General features: G+C 36.5%; 8 protein-coding genes across 8 annotated transcripts; 6 read left to right on the top strand and 2 right to left on the bottom strand. All coding sequences in view use genetic code 12, as the record gives it.

Annotated features, from left to right (window-relative positions):
* Positions 1 to 38: 38 nt before the first annotated feature.
* CD36_60340 (putative seryl-tRNA synthetase, putative) lies at positions 39 to 1406 on the bottom strand (the record flags this gene model as incomplete). Its single annotated transcript, XM_002420791.1, has 1 exon — positions 39 to 1406. The coding sequence occupies one exon, from the start codon at positions 1404 to 1406 to the stop codon at positions 39 to 41; it is 1368 nt and encodes a 455-aa protein (XP_002420836.1).
* A 169-nt stretch (positions 1407 to 1575) lies between these two features.
* On the top strand, positions 1576 to 2586 carry CD36_60330 (uncharacterized protein; the record flags this gene model as incomplete). The annotated part of the gene is made up of 1 exon (XM_002420790.1): positions 1576 to 2586. The coding sequence occupies one exon, from the start codon at positions 1576 to 1578 to the stop codon at positions 2584 to 2586; it is 1011 nt and encodes a 336-aa protein (XP_002420835.1).
* A 411-nt stretch (positions 2587 to 2997) lies between these two features.
* Positions 2998 to 4548, top strand: CD36_60320 (nucleolar protein, putative; the record flags this gene model as incomplete). The annotated part of the gene is made up of 1 exon (XM_002420789.1): positions 2998 to 4548. One exon carries the CDS (start codon positions 2998 to 3000, stop codon positions 4546 to 4548), a length of 1551 nt encoding a protein of 516 aa, XP_002420834.1.
* A 240-nt stretch (positions 4549 to 4788) lies between these two features.
* Positions 4789 to 5340, top strand: CD36_60310 (uncharacterized protein YBL107C orthologue, putative; the record flags this gene model as incomplete). The annotated part of the gene is made up of 1 exon (XM_002420788.1): positions 4789 to 5340. One exon carries the CDS (start codon positions 4789 to 4791, stop codon positions 5338 to 5340), a length of 552 nt encoding a protein of 183 aa, XP_002420833.1.
* Positions 5341 to 5506: 166 nt separating this feature from the next.
* Positions 5507 to 8092, bottom strand: CD36_60300 (serine/threonine-protein kinase, putative; the record flags this gene model as incomplete). The annotated part of the gene is made up of 1 exon (XM_002420787.1): positions 5507 to 8092. The coding sequence occupies one exon, from the start codon at positions 8090 to 8092 to the stop codon at positions 5507 to 5509; it is 2586 nt and encodes an 861-aa protein (XP_002420832.1).
* Positions 8093 to 9037: 945 nt separating this feature from the next.
* CD36_60290 (mitochondrial intermediate peptidase, mitochondrial precursor, putative) lies at positions 9038 to 11395 on the top strand (the record flags this gene model as incomplete). Its single annotated transcript, XM_002420786.1, has 1 exon — positions 9038 to 11395. The coding sequence occupies one exon, from the start codon at positions 9038 to 9040 to the stop codon at positions 11393 to 11395; it is 2358 nt and encodes a 785-aa protein (XP_002420831.1).
* Positions 11396 to 13035: 1640 nt separating this feature from the next.
* CD36_60280 (high-affinity glutamine permease, putative) lies at positions 13036 to 14778 on the top strand (the record flags this gene model as incomplete). The annotated part of the gene is made up of 1 exon (XM_002420785.1): positions 13036 to 14778. One exon carries the CDS (start codon positions 13036 to 13038, stop codon positions 14776 to 14778), a length of 1743 nt encoding a protein of 580 aa, XP_002420830.1.
* A 550-nt stretch (positions 14779 to 15328) lies between these two features.
* Positions 15329 to 19591, top strand: CD36_60270 (DNA replication ATP-dependent helicase, putative; the record flags this gene model as incomplete). Its single annotated transcript, XM_002420784.1, has 1 exon — positions 15329 to 19591. The coding sequence occupies one exon, from the start codon at positions 15329 to 15331 to the stop codon at positions 19589 to 19591; it is 4263 nt and encodes a 1420-aa protein (XP_002420829.1).
* Positions 19592 to 19665: the final 74 nt, after the last annotated feature.

Raw genomic sequence — 19665 nt, 5'->3', positions numbered from 1 at the left:
TTTATACTGGTATTCTATTTACAATTTTTATATTTATATCAATTAGGAACGATTTTATCTTTACCGTCCATAAATGGTTGCAAAACTCTTGGTATTGAAATTTCATTTTTTTCTGAATTGTAATTTTGTTCAATTAAGGCAACAATTACTCTTGGGACAGCCATACACGTACCATTAAGTGTTGAAACGTGTTTAAGACGATCTTCTTGATCATTATTATAGCGTATACCTAATCTTCGAGATTGGTAATCACCGCAATTTGAACAGCTTGTGAGCTCTCCCCAAGAACCTCTCCCTGGCATCCATGCTTCGATATCATATTTCTTCATCGCTGGTGCACCTAAATCGGATGTTGGCATATTTAGCAATTTCGCAGAAAGGCCCAATTCCGTAACAATTTCCACTTGCATATCCTTTAGATCTTCTAATTCTTGTGCGGCCTTCTCTGCTGTTGTGAAATGGAATAACTCAACTTTGGTAAATTCATGTACTCTGTATAAACCTTTGGTATCCCTTCCGCTTGCTCCTGCTTCAGCACGGTATGCTCTTGATACACCAACATACTTTATCGGGAACTGAGTACCGCTGGGGAATACACTCGAAGCATGAAACCCGGCCAATGGTATCTCTGCTGTACCTGTCAATGATTTACCTTCATCCTCAAGTTGGTAAATTTGTTTCTCGTTATTTTGATCATTTGGTTTGAATCCACAGGCACTAACAATCTCTGACTTTACAACCGAAGGTGGAGTGAGCATCAAATAACCACGTTTGCGTGCCTTTGAGAGCGCATATTGAATCAATGCTTGTTCAAGCAAAGCCCCGTCTCCAATTAAATAGTACCAAGAAGGTCCTGACACTTTAGATGCAACATTGAAATCCAAAATATTAAAGCTAACTCCTATTTCCTTGTGATCATGCGCAGATAATGTCTTAAAAGTTTTAGCATCTTCTTCAGAATGGCAATTTATAAACTGGACAACTTCTTCTTTCAAAGGGTCTGCAGGAACTGATTTGTCTATAAGATTGGGCAAGGATTCAGCTTTGGCATATATTTCTTCTTGCAAGGTTTTCACTTGTTTTTCCAATGGTTTTAATGCAGTTTTGATTTCCTTCAATCTTTCTTTAAATTGCTGTAGATCTCCCGTCTTTGATTTCAAGCTCTCTGCTATCAAATCTCTTTCTCTTTTCATTTCATTGATTTGAGAAAATAATTGTGATTGTAATGGTCGATTTGATGTGATGTAATTAATGTTCTCAATCAAGTCTTCAGGTAGCTGTCTTCGGCGAATTGAAGATTCATACTCTTTTGGTCGACTTAAAATATCATTAATATCAATCTGCGCTCTTAGCAATGTTGATGTGTTTTTGCCGGTGCTGATGTGTCTACGTATCGTGTTAAACATGTTTGGTAGTGAGCCTCAATACTACTTCGATTGTTTGAATGTATGTCTAAGCTTTTTTTTTTTTTTTCGAATGGGACGAAAACTTATTCGGCTTCCTGTACAGAACATAGAAACGTTCCCATCACACGATGATAATACACATCTAGAGATAACGTTAACCAAACGTACAATGTTGAGATCACTCAGCAGAGATAGTTTCACAACATTAATAGAGGAGAATGATGACAATGAAAATGATGACTTGCAACTGCAACTGCAACACGAAAATACAGAGGAGCTTACATCTGATTTGATCTCATTGATTTCACAAGAAACATTGATAAATACCAGTGTCCAAATCATGAATCAGAACGTATCACAGTTCAATAAACACTATGAATTACCATTAATACTGAGCTATTTGCATACAGGAGTTAGTTTGTATCTAAGTTTTCAGGATCTCCTCAATAACAAGCCGCCCCTCTTAACGAGAACATCGTCAATGATGAATATTAATAACTTGTTACGACGACCATTTAGAAATTCTTCATTTTTGACCATACACAAGCATGAGAGTATGAGTAATAAGTTTGAGTTTTGCCATGTTGATTTCAAAATACACTCTAATCATATTACCTACTACATTTTAAAGTTCCCAACATTAGATGAAACGATATACTTAATTAACAACAATAGCTCTAAGCCTACTGTTGATTTTGAATACAAGAAAACATGTTTTAGAATTACAGGAGTTACAGGCACAACCTCAGTGATTGGAGTCTCGCCAGAGATAAAGTTATATGTAATGAATCCCAATTCCAAGAATCTATTAACTTATAATACAACAGTGTTGAATGGCAAAAAACTTCAGATAAATAATGGCTTGAGCAAATTAGTTAATAGTCAAGATCAGTCACGAATAAATGAGATGTTGAGGAACGAGAAGCCAGTGATTAGCATTCCTATGGGTAGGTATTTAGATCAAGGTGATGCCAAATTGAAATTAGACAACAGCAGCGTTAACGGCGGTGCTACTAAACACAAACTGAACGTAATAAAGCATGGTGTAATTAGATTGTTTGATTATAAGGAAGAAGAGGAGAATGCAGAAAGTAATACCGTAAGTAATGACATGCTAGTGTTGTGCTGTGTATTATTAGTGTTGAGAGAACAAGAATACAGGAAGTTTAAAAGTGGTTAAAGAAAAAAATAAAGAGTTTATAGATGGTTTTACACAACTTGGTGATCACAAGCCTACGACAACTTTTATCTTTGATTTATGATTCCTCTTAGATAGGTCGTGTATTTATATACAGTATTTTCCTCATCTCAAATTTTTTTTTTTTTTCCTCTTTTGCCCATTCGTTTCTCACTTCTCTTCTCATCGAAAAATTTTCATTCGTTTTCTTTTTAATTTTTTAGGAGTCTGGAAAGTGCTTTTATCGACAACAAAGTCTTTGAATCTGAACCACCCAGATTTCATTAAACTTGATAACGAATTAACTATTAATTGTGTTAATTTCCATCCCAATTCAACATTATAAAAACTTACCTGGATATATTCGTGTTCATTGAAGATTGTTTTTACTTATTATATTATTAAACGAAAACCATGGCTTACGTTTTAACAGAAACAGCAGCAGGATACGCCTTATTGAAGGCAGCTGATAAAAAAATTCACAAATCTTCCTCTTTAGTTGAAGATTTAAACACTGCCGAGAAAGTTGCTGAACAGTTCAAGATTCATCGTTTTGAAAAATTTCAATCAGCAGCAAACGCTTTGGAAGAAGCTAATGCCATTATTGAAGGAAAAGTCTCAGAAAGTTTACAGAAATTATTAGAAGATGCCAAATCAGATAAGAAGGCTACCTTAATTGTGTCAGAAGCCAAATTAGGTAATGCCATTAATAAATTGGGTTTGAACTTTCAAGTTGTGAGTGATGCTGCTTCTTTGGATTTGCAAAGGGCCATCAAACAATTTTTGCCAGACTTATTACCTGGTTTAGACGATTCAGCATTAAAACAGATGTCATTGGGTTTAGCTCACTCAATGGGCCGTCATAAATTAAAATTCTCTGCCGACAAGGTAGATACCATGATTATTCAAGCTATAGCCTTATTGGACGATTTAGATAAAGAATTAAATACCTATGCCATGAGATGTAAGGAATGGTACGGTTGGCATTTCCCAGAATTGGCCAAAATGATTACTGATTCTGTTGCATATGCTAGAATTATTTTGACCATGGGTGTTAGATCCAATGCATCTGAGACCGATTTATCTGAGATTTTACCAGAAGAAGTTGAAGAACAAGTTAAAGCTGCTGCTGAAGTCTCTATGGGGACTGAAATTACTGAAGATGATTTGAATAACATAAAAGCATTGGCCGAGCAAATTGTTGATTTCGCTGCTTATAGAGAACAGTTGTCCAATTACTTATCCTCTCGTATGAAAGCAATTGCTCCAAACTTGACTGCTATGGTTGGAGAATTAGTTGGTGCTAGATTGATTGCTCACGCAGGTTCATTGACATCATTAGCTAAAGCCCCAGCTTCAACTGTACAAATTTTGGGTGCCGAAAAGGCTTTATTCAGAGCTTTGAAAACCAAGCACGACACACCAAAGTATGGTATAATTTATCATGCTTCTTTGGTTGGTCAAGCCAGTGGTAAAAATAAAGGTAGAATTGCAAGAACATTGGCTGCTAAGGCTGCTGTGTCATTGAGATATGATTGCTTTGACGAAGAAAGAGATGAATCAGATGATTTTGGTTTAGAAAATAGAGCCAAGGTTGAAAGTAGATTGAGTCAATTGGAAGGACGTGATATGAGAACCACCTCTAAAGTTGTCAGAGAGCAACCAAAAGTCGAGATAACCGAAGCTCGTGCTTATAATGCCGATGCTGATTCAACTGCTGCTGCTGCTGCTGCTGTTGCTCCAACTGCTGATTCAGACGACGAAGAATCTGAGACTGAAGAAGTTGAAGAAAAGAAATCTAAGAAAGAGAAAAAGAAGGAAAAGAAAGAAAAGAAAGAGAAAAAGAAGGATAAGAAGAGAAAAAGAGATGATGATAAAGAAGAAGGATCTTCTAAGAAACTGAAAAAGGATAAAAAGGAAAAGAAAGAGAAAAAGGAAAAGAAGAAAAAGAAGGAAAAGAAATAATTTAGATAGTTGACCATGCATTTAAAGATGTTCAAGTAGAAAGGAGGGTTCATAGTAATTTATGTAAAATAGTTTTTTCATTTTGTATTTGTTAGAACCTGATTCTCTAGGGGTCGGGTTCACTATTGGTGTAAATTCTAGTCACGTTCCCTCTGGAGTATCTTCTTTTTTTTTTTTGCGCTTTTGAAGATTTTATATCCACTAAATTGCTACATGCTCAATTCAACATAACTTGAAGCCATGGCAACGAATCAACTGTCTAAATTTAGAGCGCCAACTGATCTATTAACTCCTGAAAGCTGTATATCATCGTCTCGAATAAGAGCATTTCTAAAAAGATCCAGAAACCTTACTGACGACACCATTCGGCCACATCTCAATGAGATTGAAAAGTCAAAGTGTACACAGTATTTTGAAGAAGAGATAGTACCACAATGGAAAATCCGTGGTGAAATCATTGACTATTGTTCTAAATATTCAAAAGAATTACGAAATCACACAAGCCAGGGTAAAACTGTTACCCCGACAAAGTTGTCGTACGATTTACCTAATGCTGAGGAAATGACCGACAAATTTGATTTGAGAACTGATCCTTATGCCTACAAAACCTATCAAAGAAGAATAGATGAGCAATACGCACAATGTGATGCATTAGACAACTGGACTCAAAATGAAAAGACCGTAGAACAAATTATTAGACAACAGACGGTTGAAGTTTTGAATGACAAGTGCTTTTATCAAAACTGGATGCAAGCTTTTAAAAATGCATCCGATCCAAAGAAGTATAAATGATTTAAGACAAAGGAATCTAATATTGACTAGTTTGTATATAGTTAGTTATCTATAATCATTATTTGATGAACTATGTATCTCCATTAATAGAAAACCAGAACGACGGAAGAACCAACTTCTAGAACTTACATATATGAGCAGAATAACGTATTAAGCAGATTAAATATTATTTTTGGTAGTGTACAGCTGCTGCCGCTGCAAATGCAAAGTTTGATGGTTGACTTTGAGTGGGTGTTGTTTGAGGCGTTCCGTTGGAGCTTGTACCTTTCTTCTTGGGTCTGGGTTTCTTATTTGGTAATGACGGTTTCTTTTTCTTTGACTTTTCTGATTTGGCTTCATTGATACTTACATTAGATGACGAGCTCACAGATCGTGGTTGCTTTTTATCTTGACTTTGCTCAATTGAAATTTCTCGAGCTATTAGTAAACAGTCGATCCACCCATGACTAGCGCCGACGACCACTTCCTCGCCGTTTTTGTCTAAAACCTTGACAGCATTGGTCAATTTTAATCTTTGCTCATCGCTAATTCTCTGTAGGAATACCAAATCTCCCCCGTCTTTAATCAATTCAATAATCAAGTACCCAAACGCTTCATCTTGCTTTGGAAGTAAATTACCATCTTCATCAACAATGTTCTCAAATTCATAATCATACATCAGATAGTCTGCTCCCTTGTTTGCCTTTAAATCGACTAGCATGACGTTCAAGGATGCATCTATAAAGAATACACGAGCCATATTAGTGACAATGGTGATGACTACCTTCGATTCTTGTTTAAGAATACTTGCATATTTGGAAGTCAACTCATCCAAAACAGAATCATCTAACACCTGATATTCGGGCTTATTTAAATATTTCTTGCTCAAAACCAGCTTGATCAAATTGTCCATTTTCAAAATCTTTTCATCGTGCTTCAAGAGACCAGAGACCTCACTGAATTTTATGAAATTCTCTTGTACTTTTTTGCTCTTCATTGCTGGCAGTATAGAAGAATCATTGGTTGTTTTATAAGTTTGCTGTGGCAAATTTTTTGTAGCAAACGCTGCCGCCGCTGCATTTGTAGATGTATTCCTAGAGCCCGTTACATCTTCTTGTTGTTTTTGTTGTTGCAGTTGATACACAAATTTTTGTGATGGTGGTGGTGGTGGCGGCGGCAGCGGTTGCAGTGACTGTTGTGATTTTGCAAATGGTGATTGTTGTCCTGGTATCTCCCCGTTTCTTCTTGGAGTCATTTGTGCAAAAGATGTGTTGTCTCTTAAATTTGGTGTACTGTTCTTTTCCTTTGGGAAAGGGGGAGTTTTTTGTGGTACCAACACTTGCGGCCCGGCTTGTCTAACTTGCATGCTAGCAATCGGTGGTCGATTAGGAGCTGCAACTGGTGCAAATTGGGGTGTTTGTGCTGAACCACTTCTCTGCGGTTGAATTTGTGGCGGCATATTTTGTTGTACTACTGGTTGAGATGAAATAGGAGGTGGGTGTGGTACATGTTGTTGATAATTGGGATTATATGTAGTTTGGTTCAACGCAGGCATTGCTACGTTGTTCTTTATCATCGTTGGGGGTTTATAAGATTTTTTTGCTGCTATTGACGGAATGAATCCAAACTCAGAAGCCAGTATCTGTGACTGCAACTGATGGTAAGAGTTGGATTTATTGACGTTTCTGTTGGTGCCGTTCTTCATCATTGGCGGCATTGCTGGTGACGGTGTAACTGCACCAAACGCTTCAAACCGAGGGACCTTCCTGTGCCATATAAAATTCTGATCGTCCCAAGGTATTTCAGAAAACCACTTTGACGACATGATACGTGGGATTGTGGCTCGTGCAGATGGTTCAGAAACAAGTATCAGGTCTATCAACTGGATCACATCAGGTGGTAAGGGTATTGGCGATTTGTACGAGTAGTCAACATTAATAATCTTCTCAAAAGTCAAATATTCCGTGCTTCCTTTGAACGGCGGCACGCCATGAAAAAATTGATATAGTATACACCCAATAGCCCAAATATCAGATTCAAACCCACAAACATTATGTTTAAGTAATTCCGGAGACACGTATTCAGCTGTGCCCACAAACGATCCCTTTCTATCTGTATCAGATACTTCAGGACTGGCATCTACTGAATTGTAGTCTATTTTCTCACCGTTAAATTCTTCGTGGTTGCCTAACAACTTGGCTGCTCCAAAATCAGTGATCTTTAAATTAAAGTCATGCCCAACTAAGATATTTTCTGGTTTCAAGTCTCGATGGATCACCCCTTTCAGATGAATAAACCTTACGGCATCTATTATTTGACACATGTAAAATTTCAGCACTGATTCTGACAAAGATCCGAATTTTCTGATGATGGACAATAATTCGCCATATTCTGCAAAATCCAAAACAAAAAATAAGCTACTCTCATCTTGAAAAGTATAGTATAATTGAACGATTCCCGGATGCTGTTGACCCAATCTGTTCAAAGTGGTTTTTTCGATATTGACATATTTAATTTTGTTCTCTTTCACTATATGTCGTTTGGATAACACTTTAATAGCATATGTTCTATTGGTATATTTATCCAACGCAGAGTATACTGTAGAATATGACCCCTCTCCTATTTTAGCTCCAAACTGATAGTCTCTGGCAGATCTTCGTTTAGCCGCCAGTTGTGAGTACTGTGCTTGTGGTTGAGAAATGATTTGTTGCTGTTGAGTACTCCGATTTGACGGCTGGATAGATAAGTTCTGTAGATGTTCTAACCCTGACATGTTGTTATTCAAGAGGCCCAGTTTAATCGCAAAGTAGATACTGACTCAATGTCTTCTAAATAGGAAATGAGAAAATCAATATTGGTGTAGAAACTAAAAGGAACTATAAAGATATAAAGAGATACGCAATTTATCTTTTTCTGGATTCTTTAAACTCAAAAAAGTTGTTGTTGTCGAGTCTGGCTTTTTTTTTTTTTCTCTCTCTTTGGCCTTACCCTCTCACTTTACTCTCGCTTGTTGTTATTGTTGTTTCCATAGTGAGTAAGTGTTAAACAAAATGAAAAAGAATACAAAAACAAATCAAATTGCAGTAATAGAAATAGTGAACAAAGAGAGTATTAATTGGACATGAGCCCGGGCCCACGAATATCTTTACCGGGAACTGCCAATGTTGTTGGGATAGAGGTATTTGGAAGTGAAAACTATAGATGCATATGGGCTGGTAATTACTGCTACTAGGGGAAATATTTGCCATTCAAACAATGCTGCTCCTATTGCGTAGACAACAGGTTATTGCAAAAAGGATGTACCATTCAAAAGACCTTGACTATTTGATTAGTTTATGGTTGGTCTCTGTCTAGTCGGTGGAGTTGGATGCAGACGCCGTGCCTACCTGTAAAAACCCAACCGAATTTTTTTAGTGCTGTTTTGTAATGTTCTTACCTGACCTACAAACATGGTGACAACCAATATCCATTTGAGTAGTTACCACTGTCGAGATATATTTCCACAATAACTATTGTGTATCTCTTATTGCATATCTTTGTAAGACTAGCCGAACTGCACGACTTTTGTTAAGTTTTTCCATTCATTCTTATCGCATAAATTTTTCAGTTTCTTTGTCTGTTTCGAACCATCTGTCAATTTTGTTGTCCCTCGTTATTTTGTTTTGCCAGTATCAGTGTTGCCTCCCCCGCTCCCCCCTTTTAAGAAATAGCTACAATAATGAAGGCAGGTATACCACTACTGCGATGTACTCAAAGAATACCTTTATTGGCAGCACGTCATGTCTCGAGGAACATCACAACAACAACAACAATTTCCAAGCTCTCATTAGCTCCAGACTACAACCATATTAGAAAAGTGTTTGATAGTCAAAAATACTTCAACCACTTTACTAAACAGGGCTCTCATGCAACTTTATTTAGTTCTCCGCAAACAGGGTTGTTTCATAATGAATATTTAACCACACCACAGGGACTAGTTGATTTTTCCCAGCAGTCGCTTGGCCAAGCAAAAGAATTGGTCAGTGAAATGCTTTCACAAGTCAACACTGCTGATGGGAAACTTAAATTTATTAAAAAACTAGACCAGTTGTCGGATATTTTGTGTCGAGTAATTGATGTGGCCGAATTCATACGTGTTGTCCACCCTAGTGTCAAATGGATAAATGCAGCCCAACAAACACACGAAATGATGTTTGAATTTATGAATCAGTTAAACACCAATGTTGATCTATATTCAAGTCTCCGTGATACTTTGAATAACCCAGTGATTACCGAGCAGTTGACAGCAGAAGAAATAAAGGTGGGAGAATATTTGAAACAGGATTTTGAACGATCTGGTATACATATGGATCCACAAACAAGAGAAAACTTTGTTACTATAACTCAAGAAATATCGTTGTTGGGCTCCCAATTTGGAAACCAGATAAATGGTTTAAAGTCGTACTGGTGTCCCATAACAGTTTCGGAATGGGAAAGTATTGAAGATAGTCAATTGAAGAAGGAAATCAAGAACTATCAGTCGAAATATGATGGTATTAGAGAGCCTGAATCAATCCAGATTCCTCTTGTTGCAAGCATTCCCTATACGATCTTGACAAATTGTAGTAGCGATTCGTTGCGTAAAAAAGTGTGGATAGCTTTGCATAATTCACCTGATGAACAAATTGAAACATTGAATAGATTTATTTCCTATAGAGCATTATTATCAAAAATGCTAAACTACAAGTCGTTTGCAGATTATCAATTAGAACACAAGATGGCGAAAACTCCTGAAAATGTCATCACGTTTTTATCCAATTTACAAAAGTCATTAATCAAAAAAGGTGTAGTAGAAGAGTTGAGCCAATTAGCAGAAATAAAGCACGATGGTGGCAACTCGTCTAATGTCAATGATATTGTCAATGACATTAAACCATGGGACAGAGATTATTTATTGGCAAAGCTTCAGCTGAGAATGCAATCTGAAGTGTCTGCTGGTAATGTTAAAGACTACTTTTCGGTAGGAACCGTTATTGCAGGGTTGAATGAGTTATTTACCAGATTATATGATATTTCTTTTGTTCCTGTGGCTGCATTGAAAGGTGAGACGTGGGATTCACACCAAGTGCGCAAGATTAAAGTTGTTGACAATGCTGCAAACAAAACTTTAGGATTTCTTTATTTGGATTTCTGGTCGACCAAAGTATTGCCATCTCATTTCACAATTGTGTGTCTGAGAAGATTGAACACAAGTATAGGTAGTGAAACAATAGAAAGTATGGAGAATCTTGTCCAATTGGATGATGATTATCAATTGCCAGTTGTTTCACTTGTGTGCAATTTTGCCAGTTCAGGCAACTTTCTGTTTGGAAGATTTGCTGGTGTTGAAAATGAAAAGCCAACATTATTGACATTAGACCAGGTTGATACGATTTTCCATGAAATGGGACACGCAATGCACTCGATGATTGGGAGAACGGAATTGCATAATTTATCGGGGACTCGTTGCTCTACGGATTTCGTGGAATTACCGTCGGTGTTGATGGAGTCTTTTAGTAAAGATCCAAGAGTTATATGCCAAATAGGTCGTCATTTTGACACAGACGAAAAGCTACCTGAAGCACTTCTTGAACAAGCACAAGAACATAGGATCATGTTGGACGCGTGTGAAACATTTATGCAATCAAAAATGGCCATGTTGGATCAAAAATTGCATAATGAAGAGATGGTTAAATTATTGGCCAAGGGGCTATATGAAGTTGATTCTACTAAGGTGTATCATCTGGTTGAAAAGGAATTGAGAGTCTTTGCAGATGAATGGTCTACATGGCACGGAAAGTTTCCTCATTTGTTTTCTTATGGAGCAGTGTATTACTCCTATCTTTTGGATCGAGCAATTGCCGATAAGATTTGGCAAGGACTATTTGCTAAAGATCCATGGAATGGCGAGGCCGGTAAAAAGTATAAGGAGAGTGTTTTAAAATGGGGTGGTACTAGAGATCCATGGGAATGTCTTGCTGATGCATTGGGAAATGACGAATTAAAGCAGGGTGACTCACGAGCAATGGAAATTATTGGTCAGAATAGTAATTTATAGATAGGAAGAATGTGATTAGCTTGTATATAGAATTAGATATATCTAATGCTTAATGGTAGTGTAGATCATTGTCAGATGTGATGAGGCTGCTTGGGGAAGAGGTTATACAAACTTATGTTGTTTACCTTTGTGTGTGCGTTTTTTTTGCTATAGTTTGGTATTCCGTAATTAGAAATTTTATACTGTTATTTTTGCTAAAGCAGAACGTGTAACCAATTCTATATCATGGAAGTATGTAATTGCAGGTAAGCCCCATGATACGGAAGTGTTGTAATTCCTGATTCCTGAACCGAAGAGACTACTATTCCTATGCGTGAAGGCAAAACAGTCATACACCATTGTTCAGTCAATCCTTTCTAATTATTCTCTTTGAGAGTGTTTAGTGGGGTTTAACTTTAGTGGTCCAGAATTATCGTAGCCGGTTCCCCTCGACTTTAATTGCTCAATCTACTATATCCTATTCATTTTGGGGAACAAGTGGGGACACTCAAAACGTGTAACAAAGAAATGCAAAAAAAAAAAAAAAAAAAATAAAAATAAAAAGGGAAGGAAGTTTTTGCAATGTAATATCAAAATGCCTTACACCAAAGCCACTTGCCAATAGGTGTTATCTAGCAGAATTTGTTATTCTTCTGTAGTCATTTATTGTTGTACTTATTTTCCCCACCAAAAAGTATTTGCAAGTATGAACATACTATTACCGGCATACACTCGTGGTTTGTTTCAATTGAATCAAAATAAAATCGTGCTTAAAAGAATATAGATGGAACAAGAAATTTGATCTGAATATTAGGTTTAGCTTGTTTCTGGGTAGATGGTAATCATGTGCATAAAAGAAATTCCTGTCTCTCAATGCCAATATTTAACGTGACTGTAAATTTTAATTCGTTCTGCAAAATTTCTTTTGAATTTGAATTTCTTTTTACCTGTATGTAGGAAAAAGTATCTTTCTTTTGCCGCAAAAGAAAGAGAATTATTCCGGCCAAACGCAACACAAAAACATTTTTTTTGACAGAATGCCTTACGGAATCCATCGCAGAATTTAAACAACACAATACATATTGTTGGAAAACAAAAAAAAAGCATGCAGGCCAATGATTGCTCTATCTTCAGTTTAAGGCATTTTTTGGGTTCCCTAAAAAATGCATGAGTTGATGATCATGATGATAATGATTAGGTTTCATGTTGCATAGACAAAAACCCGAAATTTGCCCCAAGCTTAACGTATTGTTCTAGCATCTAATCTAAAACACACATCAACAAATTAAATAGCAGGGAACCAGGATTTGAGTAAACGTAATATATAAGCAGTTTTGCTTCAAACACAATCGCTACTCCTTGCTTTTAGATAAGAATTTTCTTGTTTGAAATTTACCAAAATCGAATAGAAATCAGCCGACACGAGTTTTCTATGTGTAATGAGAAAAAGTTGATTCCATTCCATATATAGATGCGATTATTTCTCTTATAACCTAGATTTTTATTATTTTGCTTTCTGTTTTTTTTTTTTTTTTACCAAGTTCTCCTTCTTTCAGGCATTACTTTTTTTTTTATTTTTTTCCATTTAGTCATATCTCATCTTTCATAGCCCATTAATTTTATTTTATTTGTTTGTTTTGTCCTCAAATATATTAGATACCATGTTTAAAAAGGAAGACCAGGCTGTTTCCAAGGAGGTTCGGCCAGAGGAGTTGGGAAGCTTTACTGGCTCCGAAGAAAAATATTCAAGCAATGAATTTCTAAATACTGAAAATAAAACTGCATTCCAAAACTTTATTGATTCCTTCCGAAGAAAACAAGCCAGTGAAGATGAAAGTGCAGGGAAGCAATTGGCAAAAGGTATTAGCAAGCGTCATTTAATTTTGATGTCCTTGGTTACTGGTATAGGTACTGGTCTTTTGGTTGGTACGGGTCAGGTTTTGCGTAAGTCTGGTCCATTATTTCTTGTTGTTGGTTATGCCATTGCCGGGTCGTTTGTGTACCCTACATTGCAAGCTGCTGGTGAAATGGCAGTGAATTACTCTGAGTTATCTGGTGGTTACAATTCATATACAAGGATGTTTGTTGAAGACAGTATCAATTTTGCCATTTCTTGGAATTATTGTATTCAGTGGTTGAGTGTTATTAGTATTGAGCTTGTTACAGCTGCCATTACCATTGAATATTGGATTAGTGAAACAAAAGTGAATCCCGATGCATGGGTCGCCATTTTTTATGTTGTTATTGTTGTTATTCATTTTATTGGTTCCAAAGCCTATGGTGAATTTGAGTTTATTATCGGGCTGATTAAAGTTTGTTTGCTCATCGGTTTCATTATCATGGGTATTGTTCTTGACACTGGTGGTGGACCAACTGGTGAATTCATTGGTGGTAGATATTGGAAAAACCCAGGTCCAACTAATAATGGATTTAAAGGATTCTGTTCAGTTTTCGTCACCGCTGCATTTTCGTATGGACAATCTGAGTTTGTCGCATTATCTGCCGCTGAACAACCAAACCCACGCAAAGCAATCCCAACTGCATGCAGACTTATCTTCTGGCGTATCATTGTTTTGTTCCTTGGGTCACTTACCATTGTTGGTTTGCTTGTGCCATCGAACTCGACTCATTTGATGAGTGAAGGTAGCAGTAGTTCCAACACCTCACCATATGTTCTTTCTGCTGCCCTTCATGGTGTCAAAGCAGTTCCTTCTATTATCAATGCCGTTATTCTTATGTCTGTCACATCAGTTGCTTCGTCGTCTTTGTATTCCGCATCAAGAACTTTGCAATCATTGGCGGAACAAGGATTCGCACCAACTTGGTTCAACTATATTGATAGAGCTGGTAGACCAACAAGAGCATTATTGATTGCTGCTATCATTGGTTTGTTTGCATTTATTGCTGCATACAAAAAGCAAGTCACTGTTTTCAATTGGCTTTTAGCTATTTCTGGTTTATCACAAGTGTTCACATGGAGTGGAATTTGTCTTTCACATGTTAGATTTAGGCAAGCGTTGAAATACAACAATATCTCGACCGATGCATTAGGTTACAAGGCTACTACTGGAGTTTGGGGCTCATACTATGCCTTGATTTGGTATGCATTGGTTTTAATTTCACAATTCTGGATTGCTTTGTTCCCAATTGGTGCATCGAAACCAGATGCAAATAACTTTTTCCAAAGTTACCTTGGTGCTATTGTTTTAGTTGTATTTTACGTTGGACACAAATTGTACACTCGTAAATGGAGATTGTTGATTCCAATAAGTGAAATTGATATTAACAACGAAAGAACTATTTTCGACGAAGAAATCTTGAACCTAGAAAGACAAGAGGAACAAGACAAATGGGAAAGAGCTCCTTGGCATAAAAAAATAGTGATATTTGCTTTTAGTCATTGAAATAGACTTTGTTGTGTATTGAGTTTTTCTATTTAAAAAATGTACGTGTAAATTGATGATTTTATTGAAGTTGTAACTAATTTTGTATGGTGCACGTGACAATCGAATTCTTGTACTACATTATCAGTTCAAGATATGTTTAGTTTTGAATGTGTCTACTTCTAATTAATGTTGAATATCTATGAATGGTACTGCCAGTGTTTTTTCTTTAAATATTTGCATAAATTTTGCATCAAAATCAAAGTTCCATAGCTTTGAATACCTTTGGTGCAATAGATTACCACAATACCTAGTACATAGTTTGCGTTTACTTATTTATTCTTTTCTAGTTCAACGGTTCTGTAATTTGAAGCTATAAATTACCAATTAAAATCGAGTTCATATACAACTTGATTAATAGTAGTGGCCTATTCCTCATGGAGCTTGTTTTTGTGCATGAAATCAAACGCGCTGAATCACATTGTTTTCATTTTTCAAATTTTGTTTTTTTTTTTTTTTACCCTTTATTTTATTGAAACTACTTCTACACCAAGTAATATTAATCGTTAATATGCTGGGTGTAAAGGAAGACGCGTCGCTGACGACCAAGCGTTTCAAGGATTCCAACGAAGCTATAAACCCCGTTAAACGACTCAAGAAAACCATGTATTTCCCAGTCAATAACCTCACCAATCCCCAAAACGATCAATCGAATGTTCAAAAGCCCCCGATTCGACCAATCAATATAAATTCGCTTACCACAAAAGTCAACCCAGTTCAAGAAATTAACAAAAACAGTACCCACAATTCAACAAAAGTTCAGAAACAACAGGAGCTCAATTTTCTTCAAGAGAATTCAGATGATAGTTTTGATGGAATTCGCTGGAAAGAAAGTCCCGAAATCAAAAGCAGCCATAAGCAGCTGGATATAAAGAATTCTTTTAGTGGGCTACCTTCATCTCCATTGAAAAACATTAACCCAGAATCCGAGAATGTGGATGATCGCACGTCAGACGTTTTAAACAGATATGGATCTAATTTTGATAATGTTTCCAAAAGACGAACTCCCTTAATGACAAAAACGCGTTCAGATATAACATCTTCCAGTAGCAAACACAAGAAACAAAACAACGAAATATCCCAACTTCAAAGAGCAAAATCTGGTGATGATTATAAAGTCAAATCAATGTCAGGGTCTATTACCGACTCCTTCCAAAACACCTTGAATAATTGGATAAATAAATTTGAAGCTGACCCACAGGATAACCAAAACTCAAACTTGCAACCAGGCACTGTTGATAACAATGAAACTATTCCCGAAAACAAAACTCTAGCAAACCCAAATGCGTCACTTCAATCCGAGGATCCCTTTTCCGATGATGATGATTTATTTCAATTGTTACATACTCAAATGCAACCACAGCCTATCTCTGAAGATAAGGTGTCTATGAAACCACCCTCTGAGAACGTATTGGATGATGGCGAATCGACTGATGACCCGTTTTCAGACGACGATTCTGAATTAATGGCAGTATTAAAGACTCTGACACCCAGTGTAACATCTGAATATACTAAGTCTTTTCAACAAGGTATCCAAAACTTTGAAAAATTAAATATTGAAAACACCCATCAGGAAGAGGATCTTGAGGAAGTACTGGATTTGGTTTATGATAGGGTGAAAACCCAGAGATTTCGAATTGTAAATGTTATCGAACAGTATTATGGCCGAAACCACGAGAAGCAATTTATTCTAGAAGTTGTAGATTCAATGAGAGATAAGTCAAAGATACTTGTTCGTGGTGATTACTGTGAATTGGAGTTGGAAAAAGGGGACGTGATCCACGTTATAGTCACCGATAGTTCCAATCCAAGATTAATTGATGACATGCACAACTTATTAATTTGGAACCCAGACATTTTGTTATCAGCAACAACAATTGCTCAGCAGCTTAACTGTTCAAGGAAAACAGTGATATTGTCTAGGTACAAATTTCCCGCAACACTGACGTTGCCTATTATTGCCGGTGAAATAGTTCATTTTATTTTTCAAGAATGTATTTGTACTGAAAAGTGGGATACGGAATTCATGAACCAAGTATTAGATGAGTTATTGCTGCAATACATGTTGTTAATATTCGGGATACAAAAAGAGGTTAAAGAAGTTAGAGAAGAAGTTGTTAAACACTTTGATTATTTGCAAACATGGTTTAATACCTACTACAAGCAACCACTCAGTCGAAAGAATCTAATTGACGAAACATCTGAAAGGGATCCGATTATGTTTGCTGTGGAAGAAGCCTTGGATATTGAAGAAGAAATAAGATCGCCAATATTTGGTATCAAAGGAAAAATCGACGCTACCATAACAGCAAAATTTGAAAACAAAAAAATGAAAGGTCAATTCATGATACCAATGGAAATAAAAACAGGTAGAGAGTATATTTACCACCGGGCACAGGCGTCTTTATATTCATTGTTGTTTAAGGATCGATATGATATGACTATCGATTCATTTTTGCTTGTGTATACAAAGGAGAAGCTTACCCAAAAGTGCAATATCAGAATTTCTGATTTACGTTCTTTGGTGAATTTGAGAAACAAAGTGTCTCACTACATAAAGAACAACTTGAAGCTACCACCGTTGGTTAAGAATTCCAACTGTGAACGATGCGAAATTAGAAGCGCTTGTATGACCTTAAACCACCTAACAGAAAATGGTACCAAAGAGGAATCTGGTATTGAGGAAGACTTATACGAAGCTATAACTAGAGACATTTTTGAAAACGATTTATATCGTAATTACTTCCAGCACTGGGATGAGCTTATTTCCAAGGAAGAAGACATTCTGAGTAGAGCCGTCAAAGATTTATGGACGATCCCAGCAGAGGAAAAAGAGTTTCAAGGTAAATGCTTTTCTGACATGAGAATCACAAATTCGAATGAGAAGGAGTCGAACAATTTCCTATTCTCGTCAACACATCATGATAAATCCCAGAATCAGCAATTTATGTACACATTCGCAAAGGCTGAGAATGCTTCCAAGTTTAATTTGGCAAGATCGCTAATTAATGTTAACGATAAGGTTATCATAAGTGACGAAGAAGGCCATTTTGCTTTAACAACAGGATTGGTCAAGCAAATCACCAAAGATTTTGTAGTGATTTCCACTAGACGGAAAATCATCACTTCTGATTACAAATTGAAAAATTACAATAGGGCAAACAACCAAGTATTTCAAAGTGTTATTCGATCAACCCAACAGAACACACAAACCACAATTGAAAAAAAGTTCCGCATTGATAAGGATGGAATGTTTTACGGTTTGGGATTGGCAAGATATAATGTTTTAAGTTTATTCTTACCTGGCGGGGCATCAAAGTTGAGAAAATTGGTAGTTGATCTTGAGAAGCCCACATTTGGCACGTCTTCTTGGGAGATTCCTGACGCTGAAAAGTTCAATCCTGATCAAATTGCAGCTTTGAATAAGGCCTTTAGCGCTAATGACTATTCTTTAATAGTAGGGATGCCCGGCACAGGTAAAACGACGGTGATTGCTCAACTTATAAAAGTACTTGTATCACAGAAGAAATCGGTTTTACTTACTTCTTACACAAATTCAGCAGTTGACAATATACTACTTAAACTTAAAGAATTGGATATTGACTTTCTAAGACTTGGATATCCACAGAGAGTTCACAAAGATATTAAAGACTATATTCCTGGATTTAAAGACTCAATAACTACATATGAGCAATATGTCAATACCTATATGCGCCCAAAAGTAATTGCGACCACCTGCTTGAACATCACTGATACGTGTTTTAATTTAAGAAGGACTTTTGATTATTGTATTGTGGATGAAGCTTCGCAAATAACCTTACCGGTAAATTTGGGTCCCTTGGGATTTGCTGACAAATTTGTCATGGTAGGCGACCATGATCAGTTGCCACCTTTAGTTACCCATCCAGACAAAAGAGTCAAACAAGAATTATCGCGATCGCTTTTCAGTTTGTTGGCCAAAGAGCATCCAGATTCGATTAGTTACTTGACATATCAATACCGAATGAATAATGATATTATGAATGTTTGCAATACTTTAATTTATAATAACAAATTAAAGTGCGGTTCCGAAAAAGTTGCCCAACAATCCTTAAAAATACCTAACTCAGAAGTCCTAAATAGTTTCTTAACTGAAGACGTTCCCTCGGACCTGCAATGGATACACAAAGTATTTGATGAGAAGAACAAAGTGTTATTCTTAGACTACGATGCGGTGCCGGCTGTTGAAGAAACGGTGGGTGAAATGATAACAAATACAAGGGAGGCACTTTTAATTCAACAACTTGTCAACGCGTTGGTTCTTGGAGGAGTGAAAGAAGATCAGATTGGGGTTATGTCGTTTTATCGTGCTCAATTATCGGTATTGAAAAAAAATCTTTGTAATTTGAAAGACTTGGAAATACTCACAGCCGACCAATATCAAGGAAGAGACAAAGAGTGTATTATAATATCTTTAGTACGGTCAAACGAAAGGAAGTTTGCTGGTAATCTAATGACAGAATATCGTAGATTAAATGTTGCTGCAACTAGAGCCAAATCCAAGCTAATAATCCTTGGATCGAGGTTTACATTATCCACCAACGAGTTAACCAATACATTTGTTGATTACTTGGAAAGCGAAAAATGGTATTATCCTCTTCCACAATCAGCTCACAAGATTTATGAGGTTCCAAAGGTTAACGGTTCATCTACTACATCGCAAAGAAGTCATGATTCTCCAATATTGAATAGAAACCCGATACTTAAGAATGTAGTTCAAGATCTTACTAGATAATATAGATAACTTCGGGTGACTGCTTTTATCAAAAATATACAGTTGATATTATGCATTTCTGATTTGGCTATAGC

This window comes from Candida dubliniensis, chromosome 6 (genome assembly GCF_000026945.1).
Source record: "Candida dubliniensis CD36 chromosome 6, complete sequence".
Taxonomy (NCBI): domain Eukaryota; kingdom Fungi; phylum Ascomycota; class Pichiomycetes; order Serinales; family Debaryomycetaceae; genus Candida; species Candida dubliniensis.
This window is presented reverse-complemented; position numbering and strand designations above follow the sequence as displayed.